This window comes from Oncorhynchus mykiss, chromosome 2 (assembly GCF_057628025.1).
Source record: "Oncorhynchus mykiss isolate SJ-2025 chromosome 2, ASM5762802v1, whole genome shotgun sequence".
Classification (NCBI taxonomy): Eukaryota; Metazoa; Chordata; class Actinopteri; order Salmoniformes; family Salmonidae; genus Oncorhynchus; species Oncorhynchus mykiss.
In genome coordinates this window covers 85,228,388-85,247,461 of record NC_143023.1, presented here as the reverse complement: position 1 = coordinate 85,247,461, position 19,074 = coordinate 85,228,388, and the positions used below count along the sequence as shown (strand labels likewise).

Below are 19,074 nucleotides of genomic sequence, written 5' to 3'. Positions count from 1 at the left end.
CTTGATGAATACCTGCTCCAGAGCACTCAGGACCTCAGAATGGGGTGAAGGTTAACCTTCCAACAGGACAACGACCCTGTTGCACACAGCCAAGACAATGCAGGAGTGGCTTCGGGACAAGTCTCAATGTGCTTGAGTGGCCCAGCCAGAGCCTGGACTTCAACCCGATCTAACATCTGAAAAGAGATCTGAAGAGAGATCTGAAAATAGCTGTGCAGCGAAGCTCCCCATCCACCCCGGCAGAGCTTGAGATGGTCTGCAGAGAAGAATGGGAGGAACTCCCCAAATACAGGTCTGCCAAGCTTGTAGCGTCATACCCAAGAAGACTCGAGGCTGTAATCACTGCCAAAGGTGCTTCAACAAAGTATTGAGTAAAGGGTCTGAATACTTATATAAATGTGATATTTTCAGTTTTTTATATTTAATACATTTGCACACATTTGTAAAAACATATTTTTGCTTTGTCATTATGGGGTATTGTGTGTAGATTGATGTGGGGAAAAAACAATTTAATCAATTTTATAATAAAGCTGTAACGTAAGAAAACGTGGAAAAATGATCTTCTGAATGCACTGTATATCAGTATATAGAAGGACGTCATGGGAATGTTGTTTTTGAGGCTAAGTGTGACATGTTAAAGTACTGTAAATGCAAAATAAACTCTCCAAAACTGTCTCCCTAAAATACTCAGGCAGACAATGAAAGCAGAACACTATTACTTTATTGTGGAAAAAAAGCAACATTGGGAAAGTTTATACTGGCGCATCGTTTAAGCAAAGGCTACAAATCTTGATAATTTATACAAATACAACAACTTTCAAAAAATAAAACTTTAATTTAGTAAACTCTCCGAGTGCTCCGTGAGTATGATTCAGCAATACAACCCACCGCTTGAAATCCCTGAGCAGAGAGACAGAATGAAACACTTATTTCCATCTTCATTCATACTATAATTTGTTCATAAACAATTTATCCACAAGAGAAATTAGCACAACTTGTGATGGGGGTTGTAGGAGTGGGGTGGAAGGTGTGAAGGTAGAATAGTTTATTGTGATAACCTAGTTCAACATTTCACTATTACAGACAGATAGACATGGTGACCATAGCTATATACAACACAGTGTTGTACAGTGTTGTGCTGTATGGTCAAGACCATCACAATCGTCAGCACTGTAACAACCAGTAAGACCATCCAGCTCCAGCCAGACACAGTGCCATGCTGTGACTCCAATACTGGCAGACAGACATGAGAACAGAGGTTACGTACAGAGTGGAACAGGGCAACTATCATTTTTTTTGTTCAAGAAAGAACAAGGCAACTATCAGACTACTAACTTCATAAAGCACTGGATATGACCTCGGATGGATGGGGTGACTGCAGAGACAGCAAAAGAACAGCAAAAGAAATGGCAATATTTTAATACTTTTGACTTTTTGGTAGCCATTGAATTTATTGTCTATGATGAACTTAGTTTTTTTTTATCAAATGCAATATCTTAGCATAATCAAGATACACCTGTCAGAAAATGGGGTTGAGAATCACATAGCTGTATAATCCTTTTTTTCAGTCATAATGCAAGGCAAAGTCTTCCAGACAAACGTGTACAGGTATATCACATTTCTTGAAGGGAAATGGATCAATATTTATCTTACGAACTTCCTTCAACATACATTTAAAAAGATAACACAGTACCAGCTGGTTTATATGCCAAGATAACACAAAGAAATAACTTACAAATATTAAACCGCCCGGTGGCTGTGGGCTTCTTTACCATAAACATAAATGTCATAGCGGGATCATCTCCAAAATACTTTTTCTTCCTTCCAAATGTACGTTTTTTAAACGGTGGTAAATGTTTTAATGACAAGCACCAAGTAGATGTTAATTACACATGATATATACAAAATGGACGTTTAAGACCAAAAAGAGTGAGAGAACATTATGTATTGATACTATGGAAAATACTTCATATCTTACAGATACTGAACCTGCTGGGCACTGACCTTCCCTTGCAAGTCAGACTATTGTCTCCATTATAATGTATGTGGCTTTGTACTGTATATATTAAACTTCATGTATACATACAAATAAAATAACATTTATGTTTTCAAAGCAATATTACATAAAAATATTCCCTCAGACAAACTATAGCTGTGCATTGTTATGTAAAGGAGTGCATCGATTAGACAGCTATTTTGGTTAGGAGATTTCAGTCATCAACTTATAGGGGCTAATGTTAGTACCATCGGAAGTTAGTTGGCCATTTCCTTTCATAACACATTGCTGTCCTCTAAGACAAATATCCAAGGACACATGAGTAGCCTACACAGGAGCCATGTGATGTCTCTCTATGAAACAACAAGCTTAATGAAGGAATGTGAAATTATCTGCTACATTTACATGGAAAAGTTTCACACCTTCAATTAGAAAGGAATAATAGAGTTTGCAAATAATGACAGACATTTCTTTCAGTTCAAAGTCATTTCACCTTTCCATCTGACAGATGTATTGGCATTTTATTTCACAACTACCACTGTGTTTTTTGGCAACAATTTTATTTTACCTTTATTTAACTAGGCAAGTCAGTTAAGAACAAATTCTTATTTTCAATGACGGGTTCCCTTTTTATCACTCAATGATGCTCAACAATCTGCTACATATCGTTTGCAGGCATGGTGCTGTAGGTCTCAATGTCCAACAACATGTCAAATCAGTGAAATCTCATAGGCATTCGGAATCAATAATTAATCAACCCTGACCTCCACTAGTTGCCTACTGGGCAAAAGCCGGTTGAGTCAAGGTTGTTTTCATGTAATTTCCACCCCCAAATTCTACGTGATGACGTTGAATCAACGTGGAAAACAGATTGGATTTGAAAATAGTTAACGTAAGGCAATTGTCTTATTTTCACTCTTTTTTACTTAAATCCAATAACATGGTGATTTTGTTGTTGTTGATTTCACATTGAATTCACGTTAGTTGACAACTCAACCAAATGTAAATCAAAACTAGATGTTGAACTGATGTCTGTACCCAGTGGGAGTGTTACATTTGTGAACAACTGATAAAGCTGTTTACAACTGATAAAGCTGTAAACTCCAATACCATGCCACGAGTTCCACTGATATGCACAGAAGCCAATGAACTGACTTCAGACGAAAAACGTAATTAGACGGTGAGTAAAAGTAACTTCTACTCCACTGCTCCTGCTTCAGAGGGCAGCGCCTTGGGAAGTTTTTTTTTCCTGTCACTCGCACACACTTTTAATCTTGCACTGTCCCAGGACAAACGTTGTCCTTAAATATTTTTTAAGAATCTATAACTAATTCAAAACCTAATTAACCACAAAATATGGCCCACTTCAAGTTAAGTGCTCTGTTCAAGAATCACAGATCCTGGGAGAGCACCCTTTTTGGACAAAGTTCCAGAATGTCATCATCCAATGTAGTGCTCCTCACAACAGACAGTCACGAGGAGCGTTCTGCTGTCCTCCCCCTTCCTCACCTTCCCAGTCTCTCCTCCCTCTCTCCTCTGAGGGTGAAGCAGCCACTTCTTCCCCAGGCTTGCTGCACAGATGGCTTGCTGGCTGGAGAGATAACTCAGAGCTAACTCAGCCCCATGGTCCTGAGGCCCTGTTTCTCCATGATGTTCCACAGCTTGCGCAGGTTGGACTGGGTGATGGTGTCATCTGGTTTCAGCTGCAGAGCTCGCAGGTAGTTGGTCTCCGCCTCCCGCAGCTTCCCGTTGAGATGGAGAATGGCCCCTAGGTTCATCAGGGCTGCTGGGTACTGGAACACAAGAGCAGGACAGTTCAGTTCAGTCATTCTCAGAATCACATCTCACATAAGGCAACACTACTTAAAATAATGGTTATCTTTGGTTCTTTATAGCACCATTTCTTCTAGCAGTATAGAAAATCTTTGTTCAAATGTCACTCTGAATGGTGTCTTCAGTAATCGCTGACACTAACAGTCAGAGATGGATATGAAGGGGAGTGAGTATGTGGTTGGGAGTGGAGTAGAGTGCTGAGAGCACAGTCAGGCCTATTGAAGCAGTAGCAGACGTGGCAGGAGAGTAACAGTCTCCTACAGTACAACTCAGTCAGAACCCCCCAGAGCTGTTAGCTCATTAAAACACTTTATTAACCTCCCACTAACAGCCTCTGTTTTGACTGTGGAATTAATTGCATAGATCATATATAATGTTACAACATCCCAAGGCTGACAGCCATAAAAAGATGTTTGGATATAAATAATGCAAGTTATGTCATATCTACTTATTTTATGAATCTAGACTTGGTCGGATACATTATTTAATAAGAAAAGCACTTCTCGAAAGAGACGGCATGACAGTCCACTAACAAGTCCTGAGAAAATATTGATAGGACAACGATTAAAGTTGAAATAAAGTAGCAGAACAGTTTTAATCACATAGAAATTGGTGGGGTTGTTTGACTAGAATGGAGGCATTTTATTGCCTGAAACCAAGCTCTACCTCAATACAGAATACTCAACCCTCTTTATCATACAGGCCTACTCAACATGCTTTCAGTTGACCTATTACAATAATGTCTGATTGCCAAAACAGAGGACAAATGTCATGATACTGTAGGTTAATTCAGTCAGCCAATAGTAGTCATTTTTCAGACCTTAAACTAAATCAGTCTCAGTTAACAGGACCAATCGCCAAAGTTACACATCATACTGTGACAGTAGTGATATGCTGTTGGACCAGCCATCTAGACCGCCCAGGCCATAGTGCCCTTCTCAGGGGGTGGTGTCAGGACTTCTCAATGTCCCTCTGTTTGGGGCTCCATATCTGAACCCAGCTCTTTGAAGTGGGACACATGGATTAATGTCTTTTAATGCATTTTTCTGCTGATGCCATGAGGTAAAATGCCAGAGTCAGTTCAAGTGATGTGTCACACGGGATCGTAAGAGAGTGGCGTTCAGGTCCCAATCTAAATCAAAACAATCCAGGGCGAAACAAGACCAAAACAATCCAGAGAGACGTGAGACCAAGGAAGTGTCTCACGTCTCATATTCATTCGGAAGATAATGAATTGTACTTGTGTACAGTTACGCAACTGTTACAGGGTAATAACACACAGCATTATATTATGGTTGATGAATTACTGTTTTGAATGTAAAGTTCAGAGCATGTCATGAGAGAGATCAAAATAATTCTAACTAAATAATGACACATACTGGGTGAGTTGCTGAACTGCACATGCATTGCTTTTCTGATCGTTTTTTCTGATTTGCTATTTGTCAAATGTAATCTGTCTCAATAAAAAATATCAATAACAGTTTGTAAAGTCATAGAATATAATTCTGCTGTTTTGGTGACTTATAAGTAATTATCACACATAGGTATTTGCCTCATGAAATGCCATGTGTTTATGTCATCATGGTTTGACATTTTCACAAATTTCACCAAAAGTTTATAAAATACTTCATTTCTTCCCCTCAGACCATACACCACTGTGGAGTAATACTGCTGCCAATGCTGTAGCATGGCAGGGGAAAAGTGTCTATGAACGGAATGGGAAATGCTGCGTGGCAAAGGTTTACACATTTCTAAATGGACCACACTATGCACATTAGTATAAACAACAGCGTCTTGGTGATATATTAAAAGTTGACATGAAGAACTTAAATCTCTGGACTCAATTCATGTCCTTAAAACAAAAATATTTTTCACCTTGCATGTTGTAATTGATGAAACAACATCAACTGTGTGGAACAAATAGAAACTGGACTAGTAATTCCAAATAATGTTGTGTGCTAGCTAACAATAGATACAGGTACTGTAACCGCCAAAATAAAGGAAACGGAAAATGTCCTAATAGGGCATTGGGCCACCACGAGACACCAGAACAGCTTCAATGCGCCTTGGTATAGATTCTACAAGTGTCTGGAATGTGTCACCATTCTTCCACGAGCAATTCCATAATTTGGTGTTTTGTTGACGCTCTCTCAGGTGCTGCTCCAAAATTTCCCAATTGGGTTGAGATCCGGTGACTGAGTCACACACACACACACACACACACACACACACACACACACACACACACACACACACACACACACACACACACACACAGCCAAATATATTTTATATTCATGACGTCGTCGCTGCTCACGTGGCTCCCTTTGTGCACTGAGTGATAGTGTGCATGTGATGTTGGTCCGTATAAACCAGATATACCGTCTATGAATCAAAGTATGTGAGTTGATGTAAAGAATATTTACTGGTCTGTGGTGTGTAATGAGGAGCAACCAGGCACTGCAGTTGACATATTTATGAAACGGACTGTAAAAGAAAATTACTGTAAAAAATGTTAAATCTCTGTCGATTGATGAGAAATTGAAAAATGTTATGGTTGAGAAGGACGAGGCAAAAAGAATGGCAAGTAAGTCAGGCTGCGTAACTGATTGGCAAACCTACTGCAAATTGAGAAATCATGTAACAAAACAGAACAAAAAAAAGAAGAAACTACACTATGAAACCAAGATAAATTATATAAAGAATGATAGTAAAATGCTTTGGAGCACCTTAAATGATATATTGGGAAAAAAGGCAAACTCAACTCCCTCATTCATTGAATCTGATAACTCACAAAACCCACTGATATTGTCAATTACTTTAATGATTTTTTCATTGGCAAGATTAGCAAACTTAGGCATGACATGCCAGCAACAAATGCCGAACCTACACATCCAAGCATTGTAATTATGAATTCCATAATCTCGAATTCAGAGTGTGGAAGAGGTGAAAAAAGTATTATTGTCTATCAACAATGACAAGTCACCTGGGTCTGACAACTTAGATGGAAAATGACTGAGGATGATAGCGGACAATATTGCCACTCCTATTTGCCATCTCTTCAATCTAAGCCTACAGTAAAGTGTGTGTCCTCAGGCCTGGAAGGAAGCAAAAGTCATTCCGCTACTCAAGAGTAGTAAAGCACCTTTTATTGGCTGAAATAGCCAACCAATCAGCCTGTTACCAACCCCTAGTAAACTTTTGAAGAAAAAAATAGTTTGACCAGATACAATGTTATTTTACAGTAAATAAAAGCACATTTTATAGGGAAGGGCATTCAACATGCATGGCACTCAGACAAATGACCAATGATTGGCTGAGAGAAATTGATAATAAAAAGATTGTGGGAGCTGTTTTGTTAGACTTCAGTGCGGCTTTTGACATTATCAACCATAGTATGCTGCTGGAAAAATGTACATGTTATGGCTTTACTGCTATACTGTGGATTGAGAGTTACCTTTCTAACAGAACACAGAGTGTTTCTTTAATGGTAGCCTTGCCAACATAATCCAGGCAGAATCAGGCATTCCCCAGGGCAGGATGGTGGCAAAATTGCTGTTATAACATTTATCCAGTGTATCTATGCATTTAACTAAAGTCACAATGTACTAATATGACTTGCTCCCTCTACTAGAACACTCCCCTTTGTCTAAGTGACTGACTCATGGTTCTGGACTTAAGGCCAAATTTAGCAGTAGACTGGACTAAGCTCTGAGAGACGAGCAAGACAAATGGTTTCGGTTCCTTTTAGAAACAGTGTCGAGACAATGAGCATTTAGAAATGGCGTGACATTTATCAACAAGACCTCACCACAGGCAACCTCAGCTTCTCATAGTTCTTTGGCTGTACATTGGGGTCACCAACCAGTGCTTCCTCATGGCTATTGTTCTGTTTGGTTGTCACACCACCCAAAGGGGGGTTGTACTTTTATAATAAAAACCTTTTGAGAGATTGTTAACCACTCCAGAATTGCAATTCTTTAATAAAAGTTGTTGTTTGAAGAATCTACAGTCTCTCTTCTTTTCTGGTTAGAATTTCCATGACAGTAGTTGTCTAGGCCCCTTACTTTTTTTCAATCTTTACTAATGACCTGCGTCACTCAACATTATACACATCAGCTACTACAGCGAGTGAAATCCCTGCAACACTTAACAAAGAGCTGCAGTCAGCTTCAAAACGAGTGGCAATAAATAAGTTAGTCTTAAATATTTAAAAAACAAAAAAAAATGTTTTTGGAACAAATCATCCACTAAACCCTAAACCTCAACTAAATCTTGTAATAAATAATGTGGAAATTGAGCGAGTTGAGGAGACTAAACTGCTTGGAGTAACCCTGGATTGTAAACTGTCATGGTCAAAACAGCTAAGATAGTGAGAAGTCTGTCCATAATTGTCACGTTCTGACCTTTATTTCCTTTGTTTTGTCGTTATTTAGTATGGTCAGGGCGTGAGTTGGGGTGGGCAGTCTATGTTTGTTTTTCTATGATTTGGGGATTTCTATGTTTCGGCCTAGTATGGTTCTCAATCAGAGGCAGGTGTCATTAGTTGTCTCTGATTGAGAATCATACTTAGGTAGCCTGGGTTTCACTGTGTGTTTGTGGGTGTTTGTTTCCGTGTCTGTGTTTTTCACCACACGGTACTGTTTTGGGTTTCGTTCATTCCACGTTTATTGTTTTTTGTATTCAGTTGTTCATGTGTACTATTTCTTATTAAAAGAACCATGGACACTTACCACGCCGCATATTGGTCCTCCGATCCTTTTCGCCTCTCCTCTTCGGAAGAAGAGGAGGAAATCCCTTACAATAATAAAGTGCTGCTCTACCTTCTTAACAGCACTATCAACTAGGCAGGTCCTACAAGCCCTAGGTTGGTCGCACCAGGACTACTGTTCAGTCGTGTGGTCGGGTGCCACAAAAAGGGACATAGGAAAATTGCAATTGGATCAGAACAGGGCAGCAAGGCTGGCCCTTGGATTTACACAGAGAGGTAATATTAATCATATGCATGTCAATCTCTCCTGGCTCAAAGCGGAGGAGCGATTGACTTCATCACTACTTGTGTTTATGAGAGGTATTGACATGTTGAGCTGTCTGTCTAAACTACTGGCACACAGCTCGGACACTCATGCATACCCCACAAGAGATGGCACAAGAGGTCTCTTCACAATCCCCAAGTCCAGAACAGACTATGGGAGGCACACAGTACTACATAGAGCCATGACTACATGGAACTCTATTCAGGATCAAATAACTCAGTAAAATTAGAAAAAAAAACTGATAAAAAAACACCTTATGGAACAGCGGGGACTGTGAAGCAACACAAACGGACACAGAGACATGCATACACATGATAACATGTGCACTATACACACACATACACATGGATATTGAACTGTAGCTTTGTGGTAGTGGTGGAGTAGGGGCCTGAGGGCACACAGTGTGTTGGGAAATCTGTTATGAATGTATTGTAATGTTTATTAAATTAATAATAAAAACAGAACACAAATACAAAAACAGATTACTTTGAAAACAACAGTCAGACATCTTGGAGACAGTCTCCAGTTCTTATTAAACCTCTGTTTTTAAACCCCCTATCCTCCTTTGAGAGCCCTCTTTCAAAGTCACTGAGTGCACATCTTCTAACCATGGTAGCCAAAATAATGGGCAACTGGGCATTTGTTTTTATACATGGCCCTAAGCATGATGGCGCCGGAGAAGAAGGCAGACGATTTACATGACCCCAACCGATTGTGTTTTTTTGTTCGTTTATTTGTGTTGTTTGAAACTTTTTTTTTAATCCGGAAGCTTATAAAAAATCCTGCTATGCCCTCCGGCGCACCATCAAACAGGCAAAGCGCCAATACAGGACAAAGATAGAATCGTTCAACACCGTCTCTGACGCTCTTCGGATCTGGCAGGTCTTGCAAACCATTACAGACTACAAAGTAAAGCACAGCCGAGAGCTGCCCAGTGACACGAGCCTACCAGACGAGCTAAACTACTTCTATGCTCGCTTCGAGGCAAATAACACGACACATGCATGAGAGCACCAGCTGTTCTGGAAGACTGTGTGACCATGCTCTCCTCAGGTGATGTGAGTAAGACCTTTAAACAGGTCAAGATTCAGAAGGCCGCAGGGCCAGACGGATTACCAGGAAGTGTACTGCGAGCATGCGCTGAACAACTGGAAAGTGTCTTCATTCACCCTTAGGGTGTGTGCTCAGTCCCCTCCTGTACTCCCTTTTAACTCATGGCTCCATGACCAGGCATGACTCCGACACTATCATTAAGTTTGCCGATGACACAACAGTGGTAGGCCTGATCACCGACAACAACGAGACAGCCTATAGGGAGGAGGTCAGAGACCTGGCCTTCTGGTGCCAGGACAACAACCTCTCATTCAACATGATCAAGACAAAGGAGATGATTGTGGGCTCCGGGAAAAAGTGGACCGAGCATGCCCCCATTTTCATCGACGGGCTGCAGTGGAGCAGGTTGAGAGCTTCAAATTCCTTGGTGTCCACATCACCAACAAACTAACATGGACCAAGCACCCCAAGACAGTCGTGAAGATGGCACGACAAAACCTATTTCCTATCAGGAGACTGAAAATATTTGGTATGGGTCCTCAGATCCTCAAAAGGTTCTAAAGCTGCACCATCGAGAGCATCCTGACTGGTTGCATCACTGCCTGGTATGGCAACTGCTCAGCCTCCGTCCGCAAGGCACTACAGAGGGTAGTGCGAACGGCCCAGTACATCACTGGGGCCAAGCTTCCTGCCATCCAGGACCTCTATACAAGGCGGTGTCAGAGGAAGGCCCTAAAAATTGTCAAAGACTCCAGCCACCCTAGTCATAGACTGTTCTCTCTGCTACCGCACGGCATGTGCCAAGTCTAGGTCCAAGAGTCTTCTAAACAGCTTCTACCCCCAATCTATAAGACTCCTGAACACTTAATCAAATGGCCACCCAGACTATTTGCAATGCCCCCCAATACATCACATTTACACCGCTGCTACCCTCTGCTGTTATCACCTATGCACTTTAATAACTCTACCTACAGTGGTTCCTCCTTTAAAAGTTGTGTCATACTGCGGCACACCTTGCGGGCTGCTGCAGCATTCTATGGCACATTATTTAATTGTCAGCCATTTTTACGTTAATGGAAGTTAGTGCTAGTTTGACCACCAGAGGGCATCTTTGAGAAGCATTTGATAGTCTCCCATATTGGCATTACATGAGAATTTAAAACCTTTTTTGTAATAACATAGTACATGGGATGATTAAGAAATTTGGCTTAGTTATTTTGATTAATATTATGGTGTTTCTATTCTGAGAAAAACGAAAAACAAAACTCAGTGTTTACGTTAGGATGGAATGGAAAATATTGCGCTGTACAGCGTGACGGTCGGGAGAAGGCTACAGCATAAGAGGATTGGTGTAACGCCTGTCGTCGGAAGGAGTGGACCAAAGCGCAGCGTGAAAAGTGCTCATGATGTTTTTATTATCAAAAAACAATCGAACAAAGTAACAAAATGAAAGCAAACAGTTCTATCAGGTAACAGAGACTAAACAGAAAATAACTACCAACAAACACAGGTGGGGAAAAGACTATCTAAGTATGATTCCCAGTCAGAGACAACGATAGACAGCTGCCTCTGATTGGGAACCATACTTGGCCAAAACAAAGAAATAGACAACATAGAATGCCCACCACAAATCACACCCTGACCTAACCAAATAGAGAAATAAAACGGCTCTCTAAGGTCAGGGTGTGACAATTGGAGGATTCTAAATTAATATCTAAGGGGCATAATATTTTCACACCCTAATTGTAGTTAACCAATACTAATTTCATCTATGGTAGGCCTACAGTATATATACAAATAATATTTTCAATGACGTGACAATAATTACATTTAGAGGATTGGGGGACTCTAAATTAATATCTAAGGGGCATTTTCCATTAGGATCTGTGAGAATATCTAAGGGGCTTCTATATAATTCTAAATTAATTAATAATAATAATAATAATAATGACTTTGTTTAAAAAATGACGATATTTTGGAGATTTCGTTTCCCATTAACCTAGAGTGAGCGAGAAAAAGGCCATTCTTGAACATGGGGTAAGACATTCTCACTAATTTGTAAATAAAGCCAGTTTGTTATTTAGAATGATTTATTTCTGGAGAAATCTAATTGTATTATTTAGCAGACATCACTTGCTTATATTCCATCAACAAATATATTTTAAGAATATCATGGAATATAACTGAACATTTTAATTTTTCCATCCTTGTCTCAGAGCAGCGCGAAACGGTTCTGAAATAGACGTCCACAGCGGGAAGGCAATATATAACGATATTTTGGAGATTATTTTGTTAAAAAAAAACGACAGTGAGCGAAATATAGCCCTGCTAATAGCCATAATGACCATGTGTGTTTGAAAGAGTATTTTCCAGTAAGCAACAATTTGTTCGCCTTCATTAGACAACTTTGTTGCAAAATATTTCTGTAAATCAGTGTTATTTATTCCCATAGTAATTTGTTATGGATCCATAACTACATCAACATCTGCATTTTGAAAGAGTATTTTTATGATTATTTTATTAACGAAAGCATAAAGATAGTGATGAAGAAATACAGTACTGTACAGCATAAGCTTTCCATTTGGATAATAAAGCATTTAAACATTTTGAAGATATAAGCATGCTCCGTTCAAAAAATGCAGAACTAAGAACATATATAGAGCCCTTGGTTCACTCCAGACCTGACTGCCTTCGACCAGCACAAAAACATCCTGTGGCAGACTGCAATAGCATCGAATAGTCCCCGCGATATGCAACTGTTCAGGGAAGTCAGGAACCAATACACGCAGTCAGTCAGGAAAGCAAAGGCCAGCTTCTTCAAGCAGAAATGTGCATCCTGTAGCTCTAACTCCAAAAAGTTATTGGACACTGTAAAGTCCATGGAGAACAAGAGCACCTCCTCCCAGCTGCCCACTGCACTGAGGCTAGGTAACACGGTCACCACCGATAAATCCATGATTATCGAAAACTTCAACAAGCATTTCTCAACGGCTGGCCATGCCTTCCTCCTGGCTACTCCAACCTCGGCCAACAGCTCCGCCCCCCTGCAGCTACTCGCCCAAGCCTCCCCAGCATCTCCTTTACCCAAATCCAGATAGCAGATGTTCTGAAAGAGCTGCAAAACCTGGAGCCATTAATCAGCTGGGCTTGACAATCTGGACCATCTATTTCTGAAACTATCCGCCGCCATTGTCGCAACCCCTATTACCAGCCTGTTCAACCTCTCCTTTCATATCGTCTGAGATCCCCAAGGATTGGAAAGCTGCCGCAGTCATCCCCCTCTTCAAAGGGGGAGACACCCTGGACCCAAACTGTTACAGACCTATATCCATCCTGCCCTGCCTATCTATGGTCTTCGAAAGCCAAGTCAACAAACAGATCACTGACCATCTCGAATCCCACCGTACCTTCTCAGCTGTGCAATCTGGTTTCCGAGCCGGTCACGGGTGCACCTCAGCCACGCTCAAGGTACTAAACGATATCATAAACGCCATCGATAAAAGACAGTACTGTGCAGCCGTCTTCATCGACCTGGCCAAGGCTTTCGACTCTGTCAATCACCATATTCTTATCGGCAGACACAGTAGCCTCGGTTTTTCTAATGACTGCCTTGCCTGGTTCCAACTACTTTGCAGACAGAGTTCAGTGTGTCAAATTGGAGGCATGTTGTCCGGTCCTCTGGCAGTCTCTATGGGGGTGCCACAGGGTTCAATTCTCGGGCCGACTCTTTTCTCTGTATATATCAATGATGTTGCTCTTGCTGCGGGAGATTCCCTGATCCACCTCTATGCAGACGACACCATTCTTTATACATCTGGCCCTTCCTTGGACACTGTGCTATCTAACCTCCAAACGAGCTTCAATGCCATACAACACTCCTTCCGTGGCCTCCAACTTCTCGTAAGCGCTAATAAAACCAAATGCATGCTTTTCCTGCACCCGCACGCCCGACTAGCATCACCACCCGGGATGGTTCCAACCTAGAATATGTGGACATCTATAAGTACCTAGGTGTCTGGCTAGACTGTAAACTCTCCTTCCAGACTCATATCAAACATCTCCAATCCAAAATCAAATATAGAGTCTGCTTTCTATTCCGCAACAAAGCCTCCTTCACTCATGCCGCCAAACTTACCCTAGTAAAACTGACTATCCTACCGATCCTCGACTTCGGCGATGTTATCTACAAAATAGCTTCCAATACTCTACTCAGCAAACTGGATGCAGTTTATCACAGTGCCCTCCGTTTTGTTACTAAAGCACCTTATACCACCCACCACTGCGACCTGTATGCTCTAGTCGGCTGGCCCTCGCTACATATTCGTCGCCAGACCCACTGACCAGACCCACTGGCTCCAGGTCATCTACAAGTCCATGCTAGGTAAAGCTCCGCCTTATCTCAGTTCACTGGTCACGATGGCAACACCCACCCGTAGCACGCGCTCCAGCAGGTGTAGCTCACTGATCATCCCTAAAGCCAACACTTCATTTGGCCGCCTTTCCTTCCAGTTCTCTGCTGCCTGTGACTGGAACGAATTGCAAAAATCGCTGAAGTTGGAGACTTTTATCTCCCTCACCAACTTCAAACATCTGCTATCTGAGCAGCTAACCGATCGCTGCAGCTGTACATAGTCCATTGGTAAATAGCCCACCCAATTTACCTACCTCATCCCCATACTGTTTATATTTATTTACTTTTATGCTCTTTTGCACACCAGTATCTCTACCTGCACATGACCATCTGATCATTTATCACTCCAGTGTTAATCTGCAAAATTGTAATTATCCGCCTACCTCCTCATGCCTTTTGCACACAATGTATATAGACTCTTTTTTTTCTTTCTACTGTGTTATTGGCTTGTTTATTGTTTACTCCATGTGTAACTCTGTGTTGTTGTCTGTTCATACTGCTATGCTTGATCTTGGCCAGGTCGCAGTGGTAAATAAGAACATGTTCTCAACTAGCCTACCTGGTTAAATAAAGGTGAAATAAATACAAATATTTATTCCCATAACTAAATAAATATCGGCATTTTGAAAGAGTATTGTTATCATTATTTTTAAAGATGACATTATTAGTTACATTATTTTAGTTTGAACGTGCAGACTGGCACTAAGAACAGAACATTGGGAACGTTTCCCTAGTCAGCGCCATTATTAGTGCAATGCCCCTTTAATATTTTGGAGATTTTCAAATAACGTAAAATAAGCGAGAAAAAGGCCATTCTTGAACATGGGGTGAGATATTGTTACTAATTTGTAAATAAAGCCAGTTTGTTATTTAGAATTATTTATTGATGTTTTTAGAGGGAGTCATCTCATGGGTTTCCCTGTGAAGGCCAGCACAGGTATTGAACCAGCATCTGTAGCAACACAGCTTGCACAGCTATGCAGTGCCGTAGACCGTAGCGCCACTCAGGCGCTGTACAACATGACCGGTCGGGATTGGCCGTACTACAGTAAAAGCAAAATAATCCTAACAAAATAAAATAATAAAAACCTTAGTGTTACAAGAGTTTTAGTAAGTAATACTGAAGTCGTGCACAATTATCAGTTTCTATTTAGGTTTATGTCGCCCATTCTTTGTCAGTTAGAGACACAGTAGGACCCAAAAGCATAATCAGTACTCTAACTCCAAGATGGCAGCATGTCAAGCTGTTTGTCTGTGACTAGTACATTTTAACCTACTAATGACCTATTTATTTATGGTTGCGTAACTTCGTTGTTGTGTAGTGCAAACTATTTTATTTTTGCTGGTGTAAAGATCACGGGTCCTCCTCAACTCAGCACTTCATTACTTGAAGTTTACCAAAGTAACCCTATCTCTGGTCTGAGTTCCTCCTTCGTCTGCGGAGTGGCTTGTCCAAGCTGCTCCTTTTTGCTCTTCGCCTGACTGTCAATGGCAGCTCAACAATCTCAACGTTCTCTCTGTAGACCTCAACACCCAATCTACTCACACGCGCAAACACTCACATTCAGACTCATACATACACAGAGAGTCTCTCTCTCCCCTTACTTTCATTGGCCTCTAATTTAAAAAAAATTAAAAAAATAAAAATAAAAATAAAAATAGTCAGAGAAAATGACAGTTTCGTGGTATTGCTTTGTGCACTGACTTTACTGAACTCTGGAGAAAACGAACATTGTCGCTTGGGTGAGTACATTTGACAATGTGCTCTCCCGTCCATTGGACATTTTGTCTGCAGGAACTCGCTCATTTTCACGCGGTCCACTCGTCCAGTACGAATTTTCACGCGGTCCACTTGAACAGTACGAATTTGTGTCACTACCAAAGTCTAATGGTTTTAAATGACTGTTTTGTATTGTCTGGAAACTCACTTGTAGAATTCGCTTGCAGTAGGTCTCTTAAAAAAGAGAAGCCGTGCAAGGTTATTAAACAGAGGTGCCTAGTTATTCTTATTTTTCTGGGGGTGTGGCTATATATGTAAAAATCTGAATTCCATGTAAGTGTGGCAAAGTCTGAAACTATTTGTAAACAGTTGGAATTTCTTGCTTTGAATATTGAGGTTTCAAAGGGCCTCTCTATAACTGTGATTGGCTGTTATAGACCACCCTCTGCTCTCTATAACTGTGATTGGCTGTTATAGACCACCCTCTGCTCTCTGTGATGCATTTTCTTCTTTGACGTACCTTATGTCTAAACTTTTTTACAGTGAAATGATCTTGATTGGTGATCTCAACTGGTGTTGGTTAAAGTCGATGTCTAATGATTTAAAAATGTTTTGTAATTCTATGAATCTTATCCAGTTGATTAATTTACCCACTCGCCCAAATCTTAAATGCCCAGAAAAATCTACCCTGATTGATTTGATATTGACAAATGTTCCACATAAACATTCTGCGGTTGGTGTTTTTTGTAATGATTTAAGTGACCATTGTGCTGTTGTTGCTGTTAGAAATAATAAGATTCCTAAGACAAACCCACGTTTTATTCGTAAGAGAAATGTGAAGTGTTTTAATGAGCAAGCTTTCTTTCATGATTTGTTTTATTTTGACTGGAGCAAGATTGAGCTTATCCCTGATGTGGAAACTGCCTGGAAATTCTTTCATGATGGTTTTTCCCAAATTGTAAACAAACATGCCCCATTCCACAGGTTCAGGGTTAAAGGGCGGGATAATCCATGGTTTTCTTCTGAGCTGTCTTGTATTATTCACGACCGTAATCTAGCCTGGGCTAAAGCAAGGAAATCATGTTCTGATGCTGATTGGCTTATTTTTAGGCAGTTACGAAACAAGTGTTATTTTCTTCTCAGGAAGGCCAAGTCTGAATATTTTATGTCTGTTACCACTGATAACCTGAATGACCCTAGAAAGTTTTGGAAGGTTATTAAGTCTATGTCTGGTAACAGTAATGTTAATGAATTACCGTCATGTGTTTTGAAGGACTCTGTTGCTATATATGACAAAACTGAAATGCTGAATTGTTTCAATGAGCACTTTGTATCATCTGGTAGGCTGTTTGATTCAGTGTCCTCTGTCTCTGCACAACCCTGTGTGGATGAACCAGTGAGAGCTGGTCAAACTTTTAGCTTTTTGCCATTCTCAGTCCAGGTGGTACATAAAGCCGTGAAATCCTTAGATCAGAGAAAGCCTGCAGGTCCTGATCTTTTGGATCCCTGCTTTTTAAATCTGGCAGCTGATTTCATAGCTGAACCACTTACATCTCTGTTCAATCTAACCCTGGAATGTAATGAAATTCCAAAGATCTGGAAATCAGCATTTGTCCTACCACTTTTAAAAGGGGGAGATCCAACTCTTTTAAATAATTATAGGCCAATCTCAAAGCTGTCCCCCCTGCTGAAAATACTTGAAACCCTTGTAAGGGAACAGCTAAAATAGTTTTTATTTACTAACTCTATTTTATCAATGTACCATACCGTTTAATGTACCTTCAGGAAGAAGCATAGCACAATTACAGCAGCCATGAAGGTTTTAAATGATATCACTGAAGCCATTGACAAAAAACAGCACTGTGTCTCACTTTTTATTGATCTCTCTAAGGCATTTGCTACAGTTGATCATGCAATACTAAGGCAGAGATTGTCGAGTGTAGGTCTTTCGAAGCATGCAGTTGCTTGTTTTGCTAACTACAGTGCCTTGCGAAAGTATTCGGCCCCCTTGAACTTTGCGACCTTTTGCCACATTTCAGGCTTCAAACATAAAGATATAAAACTGTATTTTTTTGTGAAGAATCAACACCAAGTGGGACACAATCATGAAGTGGAACGACATTTATTGGATATTTCAAACTTTTTTAACAAATCAAAAACTGAAAAATTGGGCGTGCAAAATTATTCAGCCCCTTTACTTTCAGTGCAGCAAACTCTCTCCAGAAGTTCAGTGAGGATCTCTGAATGATCCAATGTTGACCTAAATGACTAATGATGATAAATACAATCCACCTGTGTGTAATCAAGTCTCCGTATAAATGCACCTGCACTGTGATAGTCTCAGAGGTCCGTTAAAAGCGCAGAGAGCATCATGAAGAACAAGGAACACACCAGGCAGGTCCGAGATACTGTTGTGAAGAAGTTTAAAGCCGGATTTGGATACAAAAAGATTTCCCAAGCTTTAAACATCCCAAGGAGCACTGTGCAAGCGATAATATTGAAATGGAAGGAGTATCAGACCACTGCAAATCTACCAAGACCTGGCCATCCCTCTAAACTTTCAGCTCATACAAGGAGAAGACTGATCAGAGATGCAGCCAAGAGGCCCATGATCACACTGGATGAACTGCAGAGATCTACAGCTGAGGTGGGAGACTGTCCATAGGACAACAATCAGTCGTATATTGCACAAATCTGGCCTTTATAGAAGAGTGGCAAGAAGAAAGCCATTTCTTAAAGATATCCATAAAAAGTGTCGTTTAAAGTTTGCCACAAGCCACCTGGGAGACACACCAAACATGTGGAAGAAGGTGCTCTGGTCAGATGAAAACAAAATTGAACTTTTTGGTAACAATGCAAAACATTATGTTTGGCGTAAAAGCAACACAGCTCATCACCCTGAACACACCATCCCCACTGTCAAACATGGTGGTGGCAGCATCATGGTTTGGGCCTGCTTTTCTTCAGCAGGGACAGGGAAGATGGTTAAAATTGATGGTAAGATGGATGGAGCCAAATACAGGAC

General features: G+C 40.7%; 1 protein-coding gene across 1 annotated transcript in view; it reads right to left on the bottom strand.

Annotated features, from left to right (window-relative positions):
* Positions 1-704: 704 nt before the first annotated feature.
* Positions 705-19,074, bottom strand: part of LOC110498083 (protein O-mannosyl-transferase TMTC2) — a 163,971-nt gene continuing 145,601 nt past the window's right edge. Inside the window, exon 12 of the mRNA XM_021574670.3 lies at positions 705-3,789. Within this exon, the coding sequence (XP_021430345.2) occupies positions 3,607-3,789 (183 nt within the window). The 3' untranslated portion in view covers positions 705-3,606. The remainder of the gene's footprint in view (positions 3,790-19,074) is intronic.